We start from the raw sequence: 22,643 nt of genomic DNA, 5'->3' as shown, positions 1-22,643 counted from the left end.
CTACAAGGCGGCCAGGCTAGATAAAAGAGTAGCTCAGAGCGCGTTCCGTTCTTGAGGTAGACATAAAACTCTTTGCAGAGGCCCTTGAGCAACTTTTGCGCCTGTGGCCACGGGCGGGCCAGGATTTTCAAAAGGGCCGCGCCGGAGGTGGGACCCACCGGCAGGAAACGCGAGCACGGCAGGCAATGCCGCCCACTAGGCCGGCCCGGCTCAGTGGCCGGAAGGGGGCGCGGTCTCCGGTGAGGTGACGTAATGGCGCCGCGCCGAGGGCGACGCGTGGCGTCGACGACGACGACGACTGCGCCAGTCAGCCCCCGGACTCGTTGCAGAGGAGGGGCGGGCGCCATGGCGGTTCTGCTGGAAACCACTTTGGGCGACGTCGTCATCGACTTGTACACGGAGGAGCGGCCGCGCGGTGAGGCCCGGGCCCGCGATCTCCTTTCCCCACCTCCCTTTGCTGCGCAGTCCCCAGCGTCGACTGGTTCGAACTTCTGGGCTGCTGGTGCCCTCGACCGGGCTTTCGTTAGCCGGCCTTGGTTAGAAAAGTTTTTATGAGACTCAGCTCTTCTCCCCTATCTGGTGCTCGCCAGGAAGGTGGAGAGACTTGTGGTCATTGAATGACTGTGCGCGCGCGCGTGTGTGTAAGGCGGGCTGCATATACACTGCTCATAGCTTTTGTGGCTTTAGTGAGCTTTAGTCTTTAGAGGAACACAACCAGCATTCCTTCGTGTGTGTAATCAGTTAAGTCTTGATGAGAGCAGGGAGGATGTGCTTGGAGAAGCGAGTGTGGATATCCTGCCTGCAGGGAGGAAGGGCTGTCCGGAGGTATGCGCACGAGCCTTAGCAAACACTCATGGGTCGCCTATTGTACGAGACTGTTCCAAGCTCTGGAGAGGCGTCTTGCCCTTGAGGGTCTAATTTTCCACTGGGGGAAGTAGGCACAGGAACCCATTGAACTTTGTAAGGTTGTAGCAGAAAAATGTGTTATTTGCTATGGAAACCAGAGGAGGGAGTAATTCTTCCTGTTGGGGGCGGGGAGAAGCGAAGCAAGCAAAGAATATAGAACACGAACTAGTTCTTTCAAAGAAGTGTGGGAATGAGGGTTTTCTCAACAGTTTGCTTAGAATTTTCTGGAAACAGCAAGTAGTGTGGCGTGGCTTGAAGGAATGGTATGTGACGTGGAATGGCGGACTGTGAGTCTGGTCGTGTGCCGTTACAGCATTTAGGTCAGATGGTGAATAGTCTTGTGTGTCCTCCTGATGACCAGGTTCTTTGAAGGTTTTACAAGCAGGACTGAGGCATGGCAAACTTGGTGTTTTAGGAAGATAATAGTTAACAAAGTGGAGAATATATCAGAGTAGGGAGAAACTGGAGGCCAGAGAAATTAGTTACATTCAGGGTCTTGCCCCCAAGGAATGCAGTCTGTTAAAGAGGATGAAGCAAGCTACAGTATCATACCTCCTGCCATATTTCACTTGATTCCACACTCAGCTGTACCTATGATACAGCCATAATCCATGCCTTCCCATACTGTAGCCTCTACTCCACATTTCTCTCTACTCTTTTCTGTGAATCTGTCCCTTGTCCCTAAGCAGAGTTTGATCTATTTCTTCTACTCTGTCTCAGATATTTTTAAAAAGCACACTATCATATTTTGTAATATTTATCTGTTGTCCTGGAATTATTTGCAAGACTTTTTCTTCTTTCAAGAATGTTAACTCCAAGAGAGCAGGGACTGTGTCTTCATTAGCTCTGTATCTTGAACACCTATAAATGCCTGCCACTTTGAGGGCACACACTGTAATTATATTGACTAAATTATTGAGGGCTAATTATATTGACTAATGCATATATAATGCAAGTGATAGAAACTCATCTCAAGCTGGGTTACAAAGAAAACAATTGATTGCCTCATCTTACTGGGGTAAACTTGGCTTTGAGGATTGTAGGATGTGGGGGTTCAAAGGATGTTACAGAGAATTGTATTTTTCATCTTTTGGTTTTACTTTTTTTTGAGTTTGTCTAACACTTTCTCCATGTGAATCATAACCTGGCAAACTAGTGGGCCTCTTCCCCGGAGTTGTGAGGAACTAAATGGGAGATAGGGTTATCCCACCTAATTAACACAGACAGAGTGGACAAACAGTGGTTCTGCAAAGATAGCCTGGAACATTAAAAACATAAATACTCTCCATTTGTATGTATTTGTAGCTTATGATTGGATGTTATATATATATATGTACTACTTGTCAATCTATAGCAAACATATCCAGACTTACTTTTCTTCCTTCCTCTCTCCCTTCCTTCTTTTTTTCCCTTTATATTACAGAAAAGTAAAAACATACAGAAGTAGAAAGGTTCGTGTAAATGAACCCTCATGCACCAATGACCGGTTTCATTTAACAGTTGTCAATACGTAATCAGTATTGTTTTGATTATACCCCCACCTTCCTGTATTTTTTGTAATAAGTCCCTTACACGGGATTTATTTAATCTATAATTACTTCAGTTTGTATCTCTAAAAGATGCTTTAAAAAAGACTCACAAATAATGATCACATCTGAAAAAAATAGCAATAATTTCTTAGTATCATTCATATTTTTCTATTGTCTCATAGACATTTACAAAATAATTGGTAATTTAACAAGGGCATATATTGGTTGACAGATTTCTAAAATACCTTTTATTCTGTAGTTTCTCCCTTTGCCTTTTTTAAAAAGATTTGTAGAGAAGTTTCAGGTTCATAGCAAAACTGAGGGGAAAGTATGGAGATATCTCACATACTCCCATCCATTGTCATGCATAAGCACAGCCACCCCCATTGTCAGTATCCCCCACCAGAGTAGTACTTCTGTTGAACATTAATGCCATTTGTTATATACCTTACATGTTGTACAATTGCTGCTACAGTGGTATATTTGATGAACTTATGTTAACACCCAAAGTCCATAGTTTACATTAAGCTACACTCTTGCTGTTGTCCATTCTGTGGGTCTGGACATATATATATTGACATGTATCCACCATTTTTTATTATACAGAATAGTTTCACTGCCCTAAAAATCTTCCGTGTTCTGCCTGTTCTCCATACTCACCACCCCCAGCTCCAGGCAACCACTCATCTTTTATTGTCTCCATAGTTTTGCCTCTTCCAGAATGTTATATAGATGAATCATATAGTATGTAGCCTTTTCTAATTGGCTTATTTCACATAGTACTATGCATTTAAGGTTCCTCCATGTCTTTTCATGGCTTGATAGTTCATTTCTTTTTGGCATTAATAATATTCCATTATCCGGATGTACCAGAGATTATTTATCCATTCACCTATTGAAGGACATCTTGGCTGCTTCTAGATTTTGGCAGTTAGGAATAAAGCTCCTATAAATGTTCATCTGCAGATTTTTGTGTGGAAATAAGTTTTCATCTCTTTTGGGTAAATTCCAAGGAATATGGTTTCCGGATTGTACAATAAGAGTGTGCTTAATTTTGTAACAAACTTCCAAGGTCCATATATTGCATTGATTGATATGTCTCTTAAATACCTCTTAATCTATAGGTTCTCTCTCTTTTTTTTCCTTGAAAATTTCTTGAGAAAAAGATCTGAGTCATTTGTTCTATAGAATTTCCCTCCTTTTGGATTTGACTGATTTTATCTCTGCTGTATCTTTTGATGTATTCTTCTATCCCTTATAGTTCTCATAAATTGCTACTTAGATCCACAGCCTTGATCAGATTCTGATTTAATGTTTTTGGCAAGAATATTTCACATAAGGCAATCTGTACTGTCAACTTCATCACATTCAGGAGGCATTGGGTGTCTCGTTGGATCTTTCTGTGTTGTTAAAATTGGTCGTTGGGTTCAGGCTTTTCTACCTGATGCTAGAATGGTACTTTTTCACCTAAAGATTTTGGCAACTATTGATGGTCACTGCCTAAATCTATTATTTTTCTTTTCTAGTCAAAGGACTACTCTTAGGTGTTTAACAGTAAGCCCAGAAATACATATTTTCTATAAAAGTGTTTGAAAGCCTGATACTCAAGTCCCTCCAGTAGCTTGGCTTCATCTTACTCTTCTGGCCTTTTTACCCTCTATTATTCTGTAGTACCAGAGTGTTACACAACTTAGACTGGTCTTTTTGGACCCTCTCTACTCTCTGCCAATCCAGTTCTTTTGCTGCCCACTTTAGCCTCTGTGACCTCTTCTAATTTCCCTGGCCAGAAACAATCTCTTTTGAGCTCTTCTGGAATTTTTTAAAGCACTTTTTTTTTTTTTGCCATTTTACTATTTAAGTGGCACAAATAATATTATCAACTAGGCCCAGTATTTTTTCAGTTTTCAGCTGTAAAGGCCCTAGTTGAGTAAAAGATCCTTGAGGCAGAAACAGCCTCATAAATGTTTCTGTCCATCTGGTTTCTAGCTTAGCGCTTTCAGAGCTTCTTACTGTGTCTCTTTACAACTAGTCTGTGAACTTTCTGAGGGCAGGGACTCTAGTTTAATGGCATTTGTGACAGCAGTGCCAAGTACCTAAAAGGTATTCAGTAAATGTCTATTGGATAAGCAAGTGCATTTGATATGAGAAAGCTGGTACAAGATAAGTTTATGGATTTTTTGTGAAGGGCTAGTTAATCACTATAAAAAGAAATGGGTCCCTGATATTTGATTTTCTCTAATTTATATAATTTGTATCTATTTTCAGACACCCTGCTAGATCTTTTCCTGTCATAGTGTCTTTGTTCTTTTTTGTCTTAGAAAATTAATCCATCAATAAATGATAGTTTATTGCAGATAAGTGGCAGTTTCCTTCATTAACTTAGATGCCCCAAGAAATCTTACGAAAAAGAGAATAAAAAGACAATTTAAAATGTATTGCTTTTTTCTAGGCTAACTGCTTTTTTTTGACCTTGGACATTTGACCATTTGGGGGAGTTGGATGGTAATTTAGAAATTATAATAATTGTTATTTTACTTGCTTAAAAATATGTTTGTGGACTACTGTGATAAATTTAATATTTACTTTCTTTTAGCCTGCTTGAATTTCCTGAAGTTGTGCAAAATAAAATATTACAATTATTGCCTTATTCACAATGTTCAGGTGAGTTGCTGGATATTTGTCATGTCCTTTGTTACTGGAACCATCTAGCAAACTCTGAATTAACAAAATATCCTGTATATTACAGAGGGATTTTATCATACAAACTGGTGATCCTACAGGGACTGGCCGTGGAGGAGAGTCTGTTTTTGGGTAAGTTTTTTATTTTTAAATGAGAAAAAACAGAATTGTCTCTTAACAGTGTTAACTAGCATGTTTCAACCTGTATCTCAAAACATGGTTCTAATACAGATATTTTCCATGTTTCCTAAAAATCTGTAGCAAAAATGAGGAATATTTTGAATCATAGTGGCATTTCTATAAAGAAATGATAACCCTGTATGTTGCTTCTGTATTTCATGTTGGGATTCCTTATATTTCATAACCTTATTATGTGTATTTTTTCAGTCAACTGTATGGTGATCAAGCAAGTTTTTTTGAAGCTGAAAAAGTGCCAAGAATTAAGCATAAGAAGAAAGGCACTGTGTCCATGGTGAACAATGGCAGTGATCAGCATGGATCTCAGGTTAGCTAATGAGTGAGAAGATGAGAGTCTTGCTTTAAAATGAAGGACTGAAAAGAGCCACAAAATTATCTTTTTAAACTATTCAGTCAAAAGAGAATTTCAATCAAAGGTATTTGTCAGAAGAAAAAAACTTTTCTATATCAAAAAAATTATTTTGTTCTTTTAAATGTAAGGCATACCCATTGTGAGGAATTCAGAATATACAGAAATGTACAAAGAAGAAAATAACATCACCCATAGTCCCACCATCCACGGATCATCACTGTTCACACTGTGGCCTGTTCCCTTTCAGTATTGCTTGCTTCAGAACAGGTCGTGTTGAGTACCTTTCAGTCATTGTCTTGTTTAATCTTCACACTAACCCCATGTAGGGTAGATGCTCCTTTTTGTCTCACAGTTTACACATGAAGAAACTGAGCCTTGGTTTGTCTGAGTTTTTTAAACAATCAACTATTTTCAGCAATTGGGGAATCTATGTATGTATTGATATTTTATGGGTAAACTTTGTACTTTTTACTTAGCACTGTAACAAGTGGTTAAGATTCCATGCAGTTAATGTAGAGTTACTTTTGTGTATTTTTGTCAGTCTTAAGTGATTTCAGTTTGATTTATATATACATATATATATATATATATATGTATATATATATATATACTTATTTGTATTTTTCTATGTTTTTCTGTATAGTTTCTTATTACTACAGGAGATAATCTAGATTACCTTGATGGTGTTCATACAGTGTTTGGTGAAGTGACAGAAGGCATGGACATAATTAAGAAAATTAATGAGACCTTTGTTGACAAGGACTTTGTACCATATCAGGATATCAGGTATGATTTACTGTCTGATCAGACATTTTACTGTCTGAACATACTACTATTAGTAATTATAATATTAAATAGTATTTATAAATAATATTATATAGTAATTATAAAATTATATAGTGTTATAATACTATTATGTTTGACTAGTGGTAAAGGCATGCATAAGAGTAGTTTTGGGATAATTCCAAAATGTGAGTTAATACAAGACTATAAGAATCTTTATGATAGAAAAGACTTTTTATATTTTTATATTTGTCCCAATTATTTACAGTTGTTTATATTGGGAGGAATTACTACTCTTTTAATTTAGTTTTTTTAATGTAGATTATTGAGAAATATGGCAAAAGTATGATTCAGACATTTAGATTAATATTAGACATTTATATTATCTTAGACTAATGAAGAGTAATAAATATATTTATTGAACAGGGAAAACCAGCAGTATTGATTGTGAAAGTATACTCTTGCAATGTTCTTGTGCAGTAAAATGAAAGAGCTCATCTTTTTTTTGCATTAGAGATACTTACTGCTTAAAATCTGTATAAAAAGTAAAACATGGATTCTGAAATAATGTAATATTTGACTTGGATTTATTTTGTAAGGATAAATCATACAGTGATTTTAGATGATCCATTTGATGACCCTCCTGATTTACTAATTCCTGATCGATCACCAGAACCTACAAGGGAACAACTAGATGTAAGTAGAGTCCTCTTGTGATTGACTATACATGCATAAGTAAAGATTTGCATAGATTTAACGTTCTAGTTTATGAGAACATTTCTTCAGCATGATTATCTTGCTTGTTCAGGTAGACTAGGACAAGTTCAGAGTTCTTTTTCTCTTCCCTTGGAGGTGCTCATTTTTCTAGCTGTCTTTTTACTTCCTTAGTTTCCTTTCTCCAGTTCTCTTCCACCAGAAAAACCTTAGCTCAGGATACTTACAGGGACATGTTTGGAAAATGTTTTCTTTTTTCTCCTAACTCTATATAGGAGTGTAGTTTTAAGGTCAAACTAAACTCTTATTTTGTAAGGGAACTTTCCAACTGGTATGCTCTGGAGACATACTAGAACCCAGAGATTTTTGTGGAATAATGCATACTCTCATACTCTTCCCTCAGATATTTTAATATATAAATTTCTGCTTTTGAGGCTTCCTCAAAGCTGACTTTATCTTTATAGTTGGGATTTGGTGCTTAATTTTTAAGATCTTTTTTTTTCTGCATTCAACACTTAGTTGGACACCAGATAGTTTCTATTTAAATGCTTTTTTTTTTTTTTTGAGAGGGCATCTCTCATATTTATTGATCAAATGGTTGTTAACAACAATAAAATTCTGTATGGGGGGTCAATGCTCAATGCACAATCATTAATCCATCTCCAGCCTAATTGTCGTCAGTCTCCAATCTTCTGAAGCATAACGAACAAGTTCTTACATGGAGAACAAATTCTTACATAGTGAATAAGTTCTTACATGGTGAACAGTACAAGGGCATTCATCACAGAAACGTTCGGTTTTGATCACGCATTATGAACTATAAACAATCAGGTCAAATATGAATATTCGTTTGATTTTTATAGTTGATTTATATGTGGATCTCACATTTCTCTCTTTATTATTATTATTTTTATTTTTATTTTTAATAAAATGCTGAAGTGGTAGGTAGATGCAAGATAAAGATAGGAAACATAGTTTAGTGTTGTAAGAGAGCAATTGTAGATGATCAGGTGTGTGCCTGTAGACTATGTGCTAATCCGAGCTAGACAAGGGCAATAAAACATCCACAGATGCAGAAGCTTTCTCTCAAAACAGAGTGGGGTGAGGTTCTAAGCTTCACCACTGTTGTTCCCCAATTTCTCACCTGATGGCCCCCCTGCTACTGTGCCTGTCTTAGGTTGTTCCTCCCTTGAGGAATCTTACCCGTCTCTGGCTAACCAGTCATCTTCCCGGGCCATACAGGGAAATGTAAAGTTGGTAAGTGAGAGAGAAGCCATATTGTTTGAAAAGGTTAGCTTTTTACCTCTTTGCAGATTTATGCCCTGTGGCCTCTATGCCCAGCACTTGTCTTGAGGTATCTTTACCACCTGGAGGAATTATGATACTTGGTAAATTCGATATGAGGCACGAATTCTATTTAAGGGTTGTAATTAGGAAGGAAGAAGAAAAGCTATAGAGGTAGCATATGGAAGAAAACATGGGAGGATTGATTATTTCTTTGACATATCTTCTTGTAGAGTAACTTAAGCATGTATGGGTTTTAAACTACTAACTAAATTGCACACACATATTAACATAATAGGAATACGGTGACATAAACAAAGCGAATCTATCATTACCAGCCATCTCCAGTGAAGCCAAGAAAACCAGTTAGGCACCCTAGGCATTTGTGAAAATTTGTCTATGATATGATGGATGTTGTCCAACTGTACTTGAACAGTCTGAGAGAAATCAGACAAATTAAAGCAACCCATTTCTGGGATCCGTTCACATCCCATATGTTCTTTTAACCTTAGATAGTCTATAGTCATAAGATTTTGGAGCGCTACAACTTGCACCTCTCCCAACTCCTGGTTGAGTTCCAACAGTACAGATCCAGTCAAATTCGTTGTCTCACTGTATGCACATGCCAGTCTAGACATCTCCCTCCTCATTCCAATGGCAAGTCTAGGAAACGGTGGGATGGACGCAACCACAACCGCAGCATCGCCCAGATCCCTGTGGAGGCTTTTTGATGATCATCCCCTGGCACGAGTCCTCCAGAGAGTGCTGATGCCGGAAGCTCCTCCTCATATCGTATCTTAGTTCATTTTCTGGGTAGCCAAGCTAGGCCTTGATCTTCCCCTTCGCGAGGTGCTGGGTTCTTGCAGGTGTGGATGTGGTCTGGATGTTGTCCTGTGTCCTCTGGTCTCTATTTTAGGAAGAGTTGTCTTTGTTATATTTTCATAGATATATGTGGTTTTGGGAGGAGATTTCCGCTGCTCTACTCACGCCGCCATCCTGGCTCCGCCTCTGCTTATTTTGATTTAACAATAAATTAAAAGCCTAATTTGGCTAACATTATTGAATTAGTTTAAACAAACTTTTACAGGTTTGTAAGTTTGTTCCAGTTTGTATTTTAATGCATGTGATAAGAATAAAGCCTAATGTCTGCTATGTTTCTCAGATTTATCTGTTCTTTAAGTATATGTATGAATAACTTGTGCCTCACAGAGTGGCCGAATAGGAGCAGATGAGGAAATTGATGATTTCAAAGGAAGATCAGCTGAAGAAGTAGAAGAAATAAAGGCAGAAAAAGAGGCCAAAACTCAAGCTATTCTGTTAGAAATGGTAAGATGATTATCTTTGTGTAAAGAGTTATTTTGCAGTATATATAATACATAAATACTGTGGGTTTATTTCTGGTTCTTTGCTAGTCTTAAAATATTAAAAATTTAATTAAGAGGTTTTTTTCTGGATTAAATTTTATGTGACATAGTTACACATATGAAAGTAAACTCTGGTTCCACTATTAATATAGTGCCAACTGCCTTTTTTAAAAATGGGAAATGGATATGCAACTTAGAAAATTTTAACTGAATTTGAATTGTTTATATTCATCTCCTTTTTTCAACAGTGTTTATTGAACTGAATATTATGTATATTAAAGAATGATTCTTTGTACAACTCAAGTACTGAGGTTAAGTAGTTACAGGATGAAATAAATCTGAGTAGAAACTGAGTACTCTAAAACATACTCCATTGTATTATATTATAAAGTCATTGAGGGAACAGTTATTCAGCAGATAGATGATTAATTGACCTACTAGGTATTTTTCCATTTCTTATTTTTTGTGGAATAGGTGTACCTATATTATATCATCAATAAGTATTTTAATAAATAGTAAGTTTTTGTTATTATCATTGTTTTGAATAGTGGAGCTTTCAAATTTGTGGTCTTTTAAAATTCATATTAGCATCACCAGTCTAAAGGAACAAATATTAAAGACTAATTTAAGAAAACTTCACTTAATTAAAAAAAATATTTAAAATGCACATTTTGATGAGCATGCTGAGCATCTGAGAATGTTGACCTAGAACAAACAACATCAAAATAATTTCAAAGAAAATTACTGTACCTAAAGAAAAATCCTTACAGCAACTGGGCAACAAGAATAAATGATTTATAAGGGAAAGAACATTAGATTATCATCAGAGTTTCAGCAGTACAAGTATTGGCAGTTTATGCCAGATGATACTGGATTAGCAATTTTTTTTTTTGGTATCATTAATCTACAATTACATGAGCAACACTATGGTTACTAGACTCCCCCCATCATCAAGTCCCCACCACATACCCCATTATAGTGACTGTCCATCAGCATAGAAAGATGCTATAGAATCACCACTTGTCTTCTCTGTGTTGTACTGCCTTCCCTGTGACCCAACTACATTATGTGTGCTAATCGTAATGCCCCTTTTTCCCCCTTATCCCTCCCTTCCCACCCATCCTCCCCAGTCCCTTTCCCTTTGGTAACTGTTAGTCCATTCTTGGGTTCTGTGAGTCTGCTGCTATTTTGTTCCCTCAGTTTTTTCCTTTGTTCTTATACTCCACAGATGAGTGAAGTCATTTGATACTTGTCTTTTTCCGCCTGTCTTATTTCACTGAGCATAATACCCTCTAGCTCCATCCATGTTGTTGCACAGGGTAGGATTTGTTTTCTTCTTATGGCTGAATAATATTCCATTGTGTATATGTACCACATCTTCTTTATCCATTCATCTACCGATGGACACTTAGGTTGCTTCCATCTGGCTATTGTAAATAGTGCTGTGATAAACATAGGGATGCATATGTCCTTTTCAAACTGGGCTGCTGCATTCTTAGGGTAAATTCCTAGAAGTGGAATTCCTGGGTCAAATCGTATTTCTATTTTGAGTTTTTTTGAGGAACCTCCATACTGCTTTCCACAATGGTTGAACTAGTTTACATTCCCACCAGCAGTGTAGGAGGGTTCCCCTTTCTCCACATCCTTGCCAACATTTGTTGTCTTTTGGATAGTGGCCATCCTTAATGATGTGAGGTGATATCTCATTGTGGTTTAATTTGCATTTCTCTGATGATTAGCAATGTGGAGCAGCCTGCTGGCCATCTGAATTTCTTCTTTGGAGAAGTGTCCAGATCCTGTGCCTATTTTTTAATTGGGTTACTTGCTTTTTGTTTGTTGAGGTGTGTGAGCTCTTTATATATTTTGGATGTCAATCCTTTATCGGATCTGTCATTTATGAATATATTCTCCCATACTGTAGGATGTCTTTTTGTTCTATTGATGGTGTCCTTTGCTGTACAGGAGCTTTTGAGCTTGATATAGTCCCACTTGTTCATTTTTGCCTTTGTTTCCCTTGCCTGGGGAGATATGTTCATGAAGAAGTCGCTCATGTTTATGTCCAAGAGATTCTTGCCTATGTTTTTTCCCAAGAGTTTTATGGTTTCATGACTTACATTCAGGTCTTTGATCCATTTCGAATTACTTTTGTGTATGGGGTTAGACAATGATCCAGTTTCATTGTCTTACATGTAGCTGTCCAGTTTTGCCAATACCAGCTGTTGAAGAGGCTGTCATTTCCCCATTGTATACCCATGGCTCCTTTATTGTATATTAATTGATTGTATTTGTTTGGGTTAATATCTGGACTCTCTATTCTGTTCCACTCTTCTGTGGGTCTGTTCTTGTGCCAGTACCAAATTGTCTTGATTACTGTGGCTTTGTAGTAGAGCTTGAAGTCAGGGAGCGTAATTCTGCCTGCTTTATTCTTCCTTCTCAGGATTGATTTGGCTATTCAGGGTCTTTTGTGGATCCATATGAATTTTAGAAGTATTTGTTCCAGTGTGTTGAAGAATGCTGTAGGTATTTTGATAGGGATTGCATTGAATCTGTAGATTACTTTAGGCAGGATGGCCATTTTGACAATATTAATTCTTCCTAGCCAAGAGCATGGGATGAATTTCCATTTGTTAGTGTCCTCTTTAATTTCTCTTAGGAGTGTCTGTAGTTTTCAGGGCATAGGTCTTTCACTTTCTTGGTTAGGTTTATTCCTAGGTATTTTATTCTTTTTGATGCAATTGTGAATGGAATTGTTTTCCTGATATCTTTCTGCTAGTTCATTGTTAATGTATAGGAAAGCAACAGATTTCTGTGTATTAATTTTGTATCCTGCATCTTTGCTGAATTCTGATATTAGTTCTAGTAGTTTTGGAGTGGAGTCTTTAGGGTTTTTATGTACAATATCATGTCATCTGCAAACAGGGACAGTTTGACTTTGCCAATCTGGATGCCTTGTATTTCTTTGTTTTGTCTGATTGCCATAGCTAGGACCTCCAGGACTATGTTGAATAACAGTGGGTAGAGTGGGCATCCCTGTCTTGTTCCCGATCTTAGGTGAAAAGCTTTCAGCTTCTCGCTGTTAAGTATGATGTTGGCTGTGGGTTTATCATATATGGCCTTTATTATGTTGAGGTACTTGCCCTCTATACCCATTTTGTTGAGAGTTTTTATCATGAATGGATGTTGAATTTTGTCAAATGCTTTTTCAGTATCTATGGAGATTATCACGTGATTTTTGTCCTTTTTGTTGACGTAGTGGATGATGTTGATGGATTTTTGAATGTTGTACCATCCTTGCATCCCTGAGATGAATCCTACTTGAACATGTATGATCCTCTTGATATATTTTTGAATTCAGTTTGCTAATATTTTGTTGAGTATTTTTGCATATACATTCATTGGGGATATTGGTCTGTAATTTTCTTTTTTGGTGGGGTCTTTGCCTGGTTTTGGTATTATAGTGATGCTGACTTCATAGTATGAGTTTGGGAGTATTCCCTCCTCTTCTATTTTTTAGAAAACTTTAAGGAGAATATGTATTATGTCTTTTCTATATGTCTGATGAAATTCAGTGGTGAATCCTTCTGGCCTGAGGGTTTTGTTCTTGGGTAGTTTTTTGATTACCACTTCAATTTCGTTGCTGGTAATTAGTCTGTTTAGATTTTCTGTTTCTTCCTTGGTCAGTCTTGGAAGGTTGTATTTTTCTAGGAAGTTGTCCATTTCTTCTAGGTTTTCCTGCTTGTTAGTATATATAGATTTTCATAGTACTCTCTAATAATTCTTTGTATTTCTGTGGGTTCCATCATGATTTTTCCTTTCTCATTTCTGATTCTGTTTATGTGTATAGATTCTCTTTTTCTCTTAATAAGTATGGCTAGGGGTTTATCTATTTTGTTTATTTTCTCAAAGAACCAGCTCTTGGTTTCACTGATTTTTTTCTATTGTTTTATTCTTATTTTTTTTACTGTGTTATCCTGGTCCTTGGGATAGCCTAGCGCACTGCAGGGAGTCGCAGCCACGCCAGGTGTGTTCTCCTGTGAGAACAGCGCCCCTTCATGCCTTCTGGACCTTGCTCTGGCTTCCACTGCCTGTCCCGGTTACCCGCACACTGGGAGCAGTCTCTGGGATAATCTCCTGAGCTGCCGTGGGTGGGGTGGCTCTTGGGATAGCCTAGTGCACTGCAGGGGGTGGCGAACATGCCTGGTGTGTTCTCCTGCCAGAACGGCGCCCTTTCGTGCCTTCTGGACGACCTTGCTGTGGCTTCCTCTGTCTGTCCTGATTAACTGCGTGCTGGGAGGAGACTCTGTGTGGTTGCTGTGTGCAGGGCTGTCGTCCAGCTGCTCCGCAGCTGTGGCAGGTCAGCCGTTCTGCTTGCAGCACCAGCTGGGGGGAATGAATCACAGGCTGCTTATTGTTGTGAGGGGCTTTGGGGCTGCTTTACCCCCCAGGCGGTTAGGGGGCCTGAAGTTCCTCAAGATTCCCAGCCTGCTGGGCTGAGTGTGCTGAGACAATTTTGTCCAGCTGTTGAGCCCTTGTCCCTTTAAGACTTTTAAAAAGCACCTGCTTTTCTTTTGTCCCAGAGGAGCTGGCTGTGGGGACCCACTTGCAGTCTCCGTCTTGGATTGTACTTTTCTGTTTCTCTAATACCCAGTACACCATGCAAAGTGTGTCTGTGCTCCCGGTGCAAATTACTAGGGTTGGTAGTCCTGTGCTTCCACTCCCTCCCCACTCTGATTCTTTTCCTCCTGCTGGGGTGGAGGTAGTGCTCAGGTCTCACCAGGTCACGGCTTTGTGTCTTACCTTCTCGTGAGATGCTGAGTTCTCGCAGACGTAGATGTAGCCTGGCTGTTGTACTGTATCTTCTGGTCTCTCTTTTAGGAATTGTTGTATTTGTTGTATTTTCAAAAATATATATGGTTTTGGGAGGAGATTTCCACTACCCTATTCACACTGCCATCTTGAGCCCCCTGGATTAGCATTTTTTTTTTTTTGAGAGGGCATCTCTCATATTTATTGATTAAATGGTTGTTAACAACAATAAAATTCTGTACAGGGGACTCAATGCACAATTATTAATCAACCCCAAGCCTAATTCTCAACAGTGTCCAATCTTCTGAAGCATAACGAACAAGTTCTTACATGGTGAACAAATTCTTACATAGTGAACAAGTTCTTACATGGTGAACAAATTCTTACATAGTGAATAAGTTCTTACATGGTGAACAGGGCAAGGGCAGTCATCACAGAAATTTTCGGTTTTGATCACGCATTATGAACTATAAACAATCAGGTCAAATATGAATATTCGTTTGATTTTTATACTTGATTTATATGTGAATTCCACATTTCTCCTTATTATTATTATTATTATTATTTTTTTTTTTTAATAAAATGCTGAAGTGGTAGGTAGATGCAAGATAAAGGTAGAAAACATAGTTTAGTGCTGTAAGAGGGCAAATGTAGATGATCAGGTGTGTGCCTATAGACTAAGTATTAATCCAAGCTAGGCAAGGGCAACAAAACATCCACGGATGCAGAAGATTTCTCTCAAAACAGGGGAGGTGAGGTTATAAGCCTCACCTCTGTTGATCCCCAGTTTCTCACCTGATGATCCCCCTGCGACTGTGCCTGTCTTAGGTTGTCCTCCCTTGAGGAATCTTACCCGTCTGTGGCTAACCAGTCATCTTCCAGGGCCATACAGGGAAATGTAAAGTTGGTAAGTGAGAGAGAGGCAATATTGTTTGAAAAGGTTAGCTTTTTACTTCTTTGCAGATTTATGCCCTGTGGCTTCTATGCCCAGCATTTGTCTTGAGGTATCTTTACCACTTGGAAGAATTATGATACTCGGTAATTTCGTTATGAGGCACGAATTCTACTTAGGAAGGAAGAAGAAAAGCTATAGAAGTAGCAGACAGAAGAAAACATGGGAAGATTGATTATTTCTTTGACATATCTTCTTGTAGAGTAACATAAGCATGTATAGGTTTTAAACTACTAATTAAATTGTGTACACACATTAACATAATAGGAATACAGCTACATAACCAAAGCAGACCTACAATTACCAGCCATCTCCAGTGAAACCAAAAAAACCAGTTAGGCACCCTAGGCATTTGTGAAAACTTAGCAATGTATGATGGATATTGTCTAACTGAATTTGAATAGTTTGAGAAAAATCAGACAAATTAAAACAACACATTCCTGGGAACTGTTCACATCCCATATGTTCTTTTAACAGTAGATAGTCCATAGTCGCAAGATTTTGGAGTGCTGCAACTTGCACTTCTCCTAATTCTTGGTTGAGTTCTGACAGTATAGATCCAGTCAAATTTGTTGTTTTACTGTATGCACAGGCCAGCTTAGATATCTCCTTCATTCCAATGGCAAGTCCAGGAACTGGTGGAATGAATGCAGCTACAACTGCAATGGATTAGCATATTTTTTGAGCCTTTTTAGATAATTCAGGAAAAATTGCAAAAATAGAACAGAGAACTTCCATTTAGAAGTGCAGAATACTTCTCTATGTTGCCGTACCTGCTTGGTCATTCATTCTGTCTCTCTTACCCCTGTCCTTTTTTCTCTTTACTCTTCGTCTCTGCTTATAACATACATACATACACATATATTGTTTTTTCTGGATAATTTGAAAATATGTTATAAACGTAATTTATTTTTATCTCCTGCATAGGTATGTATTTCCTAAGAGCAGCAGTATTATCCTACATATTCTCAGTGCAGTCATCAAAATCAGAAATTTAATTGATAGAATTATAGTCCATATTCCAGTTTTTCCATTCTATTTTAGTAATATTCTTTATAGCTTTTCCCCTCCAGTCTTAAATTCCAGCTCATGATCAATCATCTATTACAGTTAGTTGTCATGTATCTCTAGTCTCCTTAATCTGGAAGAATTCCTTAACCTCTCTTTATTTTTCATGACCTTAACATTCTTGAAGAGTATAGGTCACTCATAGAATATTCTTCAGTTTGGTTTTTTTCTACTGTTGCCTTATGATTAGGTTCAGGTTATGCATCCATAGCCAGAATGCTACGTATGTGTTGGGTCTTCCTCAGATGTCACATCTGTAGGTGTGCGATATCCATCTGCTCTTCCTTGGAAGGGGTTCATTTTGATCACTTAATTAAGGTAATGCATTGCCTGGTGTCTCCATTGCATGCTTTCTGTTTTCCCCTTTATTTGTCAGCAGTCTGTATACCAGGATTCTTTGAGACCTTTGTGCCTTGTGATTAGCCATAGCCAGAATGCTATAGATCACATACCTTGTTCCTTGTCAAACTGGTCTTCTAGATTTCTCAGCTGTTCACAATTCTTGCTTGAACCAGTCTTAACTCTGATGGGTACAAAGTGGTGATTTTCCAACTCCCCTGCTTCCACAGTTGTCAGCCTGCTTTTGACTATAAAGAAGAGCCCTCCTTTGTCACCTACTTATTATATGTTTATTATTAGTATGGAGTCATGGATTCCTTTTTTGTTATTTTTTTTTATTAGCAGACTATCTTTTAGAGCTGTTTTAGGTTTATAGAAAAATTGAACAGAAAGTAGTGTTTCTCTATACCTCCCCTCCATCCCCAAGTTTCTCTTACTATCAACATCTTGCATCAGTGATACATTAGTTACAATTGGTGAGCCAATATTGATAATTACTGTTAACCAAAGTCCATAATTAATATTAAGGTTTACTCATTGTACTATACATTCTGGGCCTTTGACAAATGCATCCATTATTAGTCTCATACAGAATAGTTTCACTGCCCTAAAGGCCCCTGTGCTCCACATATTTATCCTTCCCTTCCCTAAACCCTGGCAACCACTGATCTTTACTGTCTTCATACATGGTTTTATATTTTCCAGAATGTTATATATTGGAATCAAATAGTTTGTAGCTTTTAAGATTGGCTTCTTCCTCTTAATCATAAACATTTAAGGTTCCTCTGGCTTTTTTTTAATTTGATGGCTTGATAATGGATTTCTTTTGATCGCAAAATAATACTCCATTGTATAGACGTACCACAGTTTATCCATTCACCCATTAAAAAATATCTTGGTTGCATCCCAGTTTTATCAAGTATAAATAGAGTTTGTGGGGACATAAATTTTTAACTCATTTGGGTAAATGCCTAGGAACACAATTGCTGGATTGTGTGGTTTGCTTTGTAAGAAACTGCCAGAGTGTATTCCAAAGTGGATATACCATTATGCATTCCCATCAGCAGTGACTAAGAGTTCCTGTAGCTATATACCATTGTTAGCATTTGTTATTGTCTGTGTTTTGGATTTTAGCCATTCTAATAGGTGATACTGTATTCTTTTGATTCGCACCATTAACAGGTTTCATCTTCTATTTTCTAAGAACATCAGTTTCTCTATATTTGTATGTGATAAAGTGGTAGTTCAACCAATGTTTTACAATAGTTTTGAACTTCATAGCTGTTATGAATATTTTAAATTTCCTTTTAGTGTCTTAATGTTGTTATCTTTGACCAAGTAGTATAGCAGTTTTTTTTAACTCATTAACTTTGTTTCTCACTTATACTTCTTTTAGATGTGGTATTTGTTTCTGTCTTTGTAGGTGCTTTTCAGAGCTTTTCCTGGTATTTGTGCTTCCCCTTATGTGCTGTGAAACTTCCTGGACATAGGTTATTGTGCCCTTTTGATTGATCTCAGAAACACTGAGCAGATCGTACTGGCTGTATTACTTCTTACTGTTTCTAATTTTCAAGACTTCTTTTGTTTTTTTTAAACGTGTTTAACCAAGAGCGACATGGGATAATCTTCCAGAAATTATCTTTGAATACAGTCAATGATTCTATCATCTTTCTGCATACATAGGTAGTAACCACACTAGAGGTGGTGAGGATTTAAAAATATGGGTAACTGTTGAGCCACTGTGTTGTAATTTGAAACCAACATAAGATTGTGTATCAACAATAGTTCAGTTAAAAATGAAAAAGAAATTATCTCTGAGAGTTTTTGAACATATGTATAAAAAAAATACTATTGCCCATCTGAAGTTTTATGGGAAATACAGTTTTCCAACAATGAAACTAGCACCACCAACAAGGTTTTCTCTCACTGTGACTGACCATCATGGTTCTTCAGCAGGAAGTGGTATGCTGTGCTCCATGCAGTAGTTGCCTGTGAAGTTGACTTCAGTTTGGCAGAAGTGGAAGGTGATGGTGAGAGTGAGAGTAAAAAGCTAGAAAACTGTTTGGGAATTTTCTAAAGACATGTTGCTGTTCCATATTGAACAATAACATGGAAAGGATTGGGCATTACTAATCGTAGAAATGATTACCAGTTTGATAATATTTTTCAAAAGTTTAAAAATAAGCAAAACTATGTATTGCTTAGGGATATGTACCTATATGGGAAAACTCATAAAGATATGCAAGGGAATGGCCCAAAAAGGAAAGCCAGAAAGCAGGATATTTGTTATTTCTGGTGAAAGAAGCAAAGGGGTAATGGGATCAGGGGAAATTTTAGTTTTTATGGTAGTCATTGGCATCATGGGAGTTTTTTTTTTTTAAGGTATTGATACACACTCTTGTGAATGTTTCACATGAAGAACAATGTGGTTACTACGTTTACCCATATTATCTAGTCCCCACCCATACCGCATTGCAGTTACCTGTCCATCAGTGTTGTAAGATGATCATGGGTGTTATTGTTTCACATCTTAGATATACTTTACATAAATTCTTTTTTTAATATATCAGATACTTGGAAAATGAAAAAGTGGAGATAAAATTGTGACTTTGAAGCCAGGTAGACCTGAGTTCAAATTTTAGCTCTGTTGCTTACTACTGTGTGACATTGGGCAAGTTAGTTATTTAACCTTTTGAATTTTGAATCTTTAAAATGGAAATTGCAGGGTTGTGTTAAGAATTAGCAGTGAAGTATATGAAGTGCCAGGAGTAGTGTTCACACACAGTCAGAGTCAGGTAAGTATTAGCTATTACTATTACTACCAGCAGCAGTGTAGTTCACATTTTGAAGTCTTATTTAGATTTCCTTTCCTGAGCCTGTAGTTTATATTGTGAATTTAGATGGTTTAGGGAAATCAGCATTTTGAGCTTGAGTAGGTTATTTAGAAGGGAAACTGCACAAATATTCTTTTTGTTTATATTTAGGTGGGAGACCTACCTGATGCAGATATTAAACCTCCAGAAAATGTGCTGTTTGTGTGTAAGTTGAATCCAGTGACCACAGACGAGGATCTGGAGATAATATTTTCAAGATTTGGGCCAATAAGAAGGTAATCTCTATAATTAGTGGAAGACTTTAGAAAAACTTGGTATTAGTTGGCTTATAATGACATTTTTGATGAGTCTGTGAACTTTAGGTGAATGTTATACTGGTAAATTTTACAGATGAGTCTTTTGGACAGTAGGGAAGAAAAATATGTGTATGAATGTGTGTGTGTATATACACACATATACAAATATATAAATATACACACACACATGCATATATATAACTGAATGAGTCTCTCACTTTCAACACAAACGTTTTTACTCTCCAAGGAAGTCAGTGGAATAGTTTAAGTCTAGTTCTGTAGTATTCTCATTACCTTCTTTAATATTTAAAATATTTATCTCAGTTAAGTTCTTCCTAGAATTACCAGCAATGTATATAAAAATCATTTTGCAACTAAAGTCTTCCCAAATTCTTCTTTTGACTAATTTCCTTAGCATTATTAATCCAGAAGTCTGTGAAGCTAGTTTTTCTGTAAGGGGAATATTGTATAGTTGATTAAAAAGTGTCATTTTATGTTTAAAGTTTCATTTCATGTTTTTCCCTGTGAAATCATTCTTTATTTTTCCTTTTGAAAGAAAAATATTTCTATCAATGGCTATGCAATATCATTCCCCCATTCATTCACAATATATCATATTTATGAGAAACATTCCTATACTGCTACTTTTTATTTTTCGATTTACGTCATATGCTGGCTTCATGCTAAAGGAAGATGAGGATTTACCTGTATTACTATTCTTCCATCTTCATTCTCCCTTCCTACCACCTGGATTGTGTCAGAATTTTGGTTAGACTATTGTTCAATATTTATATTTTAATGTACATGTAAATGTTGTAATAGCTGAACCATATGCTATAAAGTGATTTCCTTTCTCTCACAATGTTTTATTTCATGCTTTTAAAATGAGACTTTATGATGTGTGAGGAAAGGGACAAGCCAGATGGTTTCAGCTTGGTCTTACTGACCCTTTCGTTTGGTTGTTAAGATACATTAGTTCTGTGTAATAGCTATATTTACTGGGTTAATTTTGAGCTTGGCTATATTAAAATTAAAAAACTCCAAAGCACAGACTTATTAAATGTGTATATATATGTATGAATACACATACATTATTCTCCAGTAACAGTAGATATTCTATAATTCATCTACATTTGGACTAGAGGTAAATCATTAAAAAAATTCATTGGCAGTAGATTACTTTTGTTGCAGGAAAGTTGAATATTTTTATCTTACTCTTCTTTAGTGCTTTGGGAATTTAGGACCGTGGGCCTGGTCAGGACATTTATAGTAGAATTTAGATAATTTAGTTAATGGTGAACTATTTTTTTTTAAATTAATTGTTACAAATAGCAGTAGACTCAAATACCAAGAAGGGACTAGTGGTTACCAAAGGGGAAGGGTTGGAAAGGTGGAGTGGAGCAAGAAGAGTGTTAAGGGTCACAGTAATTCACAATCACAATATAGGTTGGTCACGGGGACAGCAGTACAGCACAGAGAATACAGTTAATGATTCTGTAACATCTTACTATGTTGATGGACAGTGACCACACTGAAGGGGGGTATGGACTTGATAATATGGGTAAATGTTGATCCACTGTGTTGTGTATTTGAAACCAACAGAAGATTATATATCAATGATACTTTAGGATGGGTGGGAAGGGAGGGACAAGGGTGGGGAAAAAGAAAGGAGGCATTTCAATTAGCATGTATAGTGTAGGCGGGGCACAGGGAGGGCTATGCAACACAGAGAAGACAAGTAGTGATTTTATAGCATCTTACTATGCTGATGGACAGTGACTGTGAAAGGGTATGTGGGGGGGGACTTGGTGAAGGGGGGAGCCTAGTAAACATAATGTTCTTCATGTAATTGTAGATTAATGATATAAAAAAAATTACTAAAGAAATTTGGAGAAATACAGTTCTGTGAGTTTAACTTTGCCTTTTAATAACTAACTTATTTTGTTCTTCACTTTTGAAGAGTGAGAATGAATGCCTTTTCTTTAAAGTGACTTTTTCCAAACTTATTTTCAGTTGTGAAGTTATCCGCGATTGGAAGACAGGAGAATCCCTCTGTTATGCCTTTATTGAATTTGAAAAGGTAAGTCATAATATAGATAATATATTAAGTTTGATATTGATTTTCTTCTTATATAAGAATAAAATATGAAAAACTAAAACCTTTTCTGGTCTCTAAGATTAGAAAATTAGTTTTCCATTTCTTTAGAAACCCAAGAAAAATAATTGTATTATATTCAAATAGGTGATAGATTCAGCATCTGTTGATGGTAATACATGTACCTTTACTATAGGTTCAGGTGCAATCTGCATTAATGTATCTGAAAACTTTTATAAAGTTTTAGGTAAAGTCTTTCACATTCTATAAATGATTTTTCAGTATTAATTGGATGTGTGTGTAATTGAATAATAGAAAGAGTACTGGTCTGAGTATTAAGTTCTAGATATTAATCCAAGCTCTGCTACTGACTAGCTATTATATGGTATTTGGCAGTATATTTAGAACTCTTTTTTTCCTAGGCTTTACCTTCCTTATAAATAA

At 36.9% G+C, this 22,643-nt stretch overlaps 1 protein-coding gene across 2 annotated transcripts in view; it reads left to right on the top strand.

Moving 5' to 3' along the window:
- Positions 1-259: 259 nt before the first annotated feature.
- Positions 260-22,643, top strand: part of PPIL4 (peptidylprolyl isomerase like 4) — a 51,482-nt gene continuing 29,098 nt past the window's right edge. Inside the window, exons 1-9 of one of the 2 annotated variants that reach the window (XM_037022117.2) lie at positions 260-415; positions 5,029-5,096; positions 5,182-5,246; positions 5,502-5,619; positions 6,308-6,450; positions 7,047-7,143; positions 9,655-9,771; positions 19,959-20,083; positions 22,118-22,184. In XM_037022117.2, coding sequence (XP_036878012.2) covers positions 346-415; positions 5,029-5,096; positions 5,182-5,246; positions 5,502-5,619; positions 6,308-6,450; positions 7,047-7,143; positions 9,655-9,771; positions 19,959-20,083; positions 22,118-22,184 — 870 coding nt within the window. In that variant the 5' untranslated portion in view covers positions 260-345. The remainder of the gene's footprint in view (positions 416-5,028; positions 5,097-5,181; positions 5,247-5,501; positions 5,620-6,307; positions 6,451-7,046; positions 7,144-9,654; positions 9,772-19,958; positions 20,084-22,117; positions 22,185-22,643) is intronic. The other variant, XM_037022116.2, reaches the window with a different exon arrangement.

The sequence above is a fragment of the Manis javanica genome, chromosome 13, assembly GCF_040802235.1.
Source record: "Manis javanica isolate MJ-LG chromosome 13, MJ_LKY, whole genome shotgun sequence".
Classification (NCBI taxonomy): Eukaryota; Metazoa; Chordata; class Mammalia; order Pholidota; family Manidae; genus Manis; species Manis javanica.
Note: the sequence above shows the minus strand (reverse complement) of the source record. Positions and strands in the feature narration are given on the sequence as shown.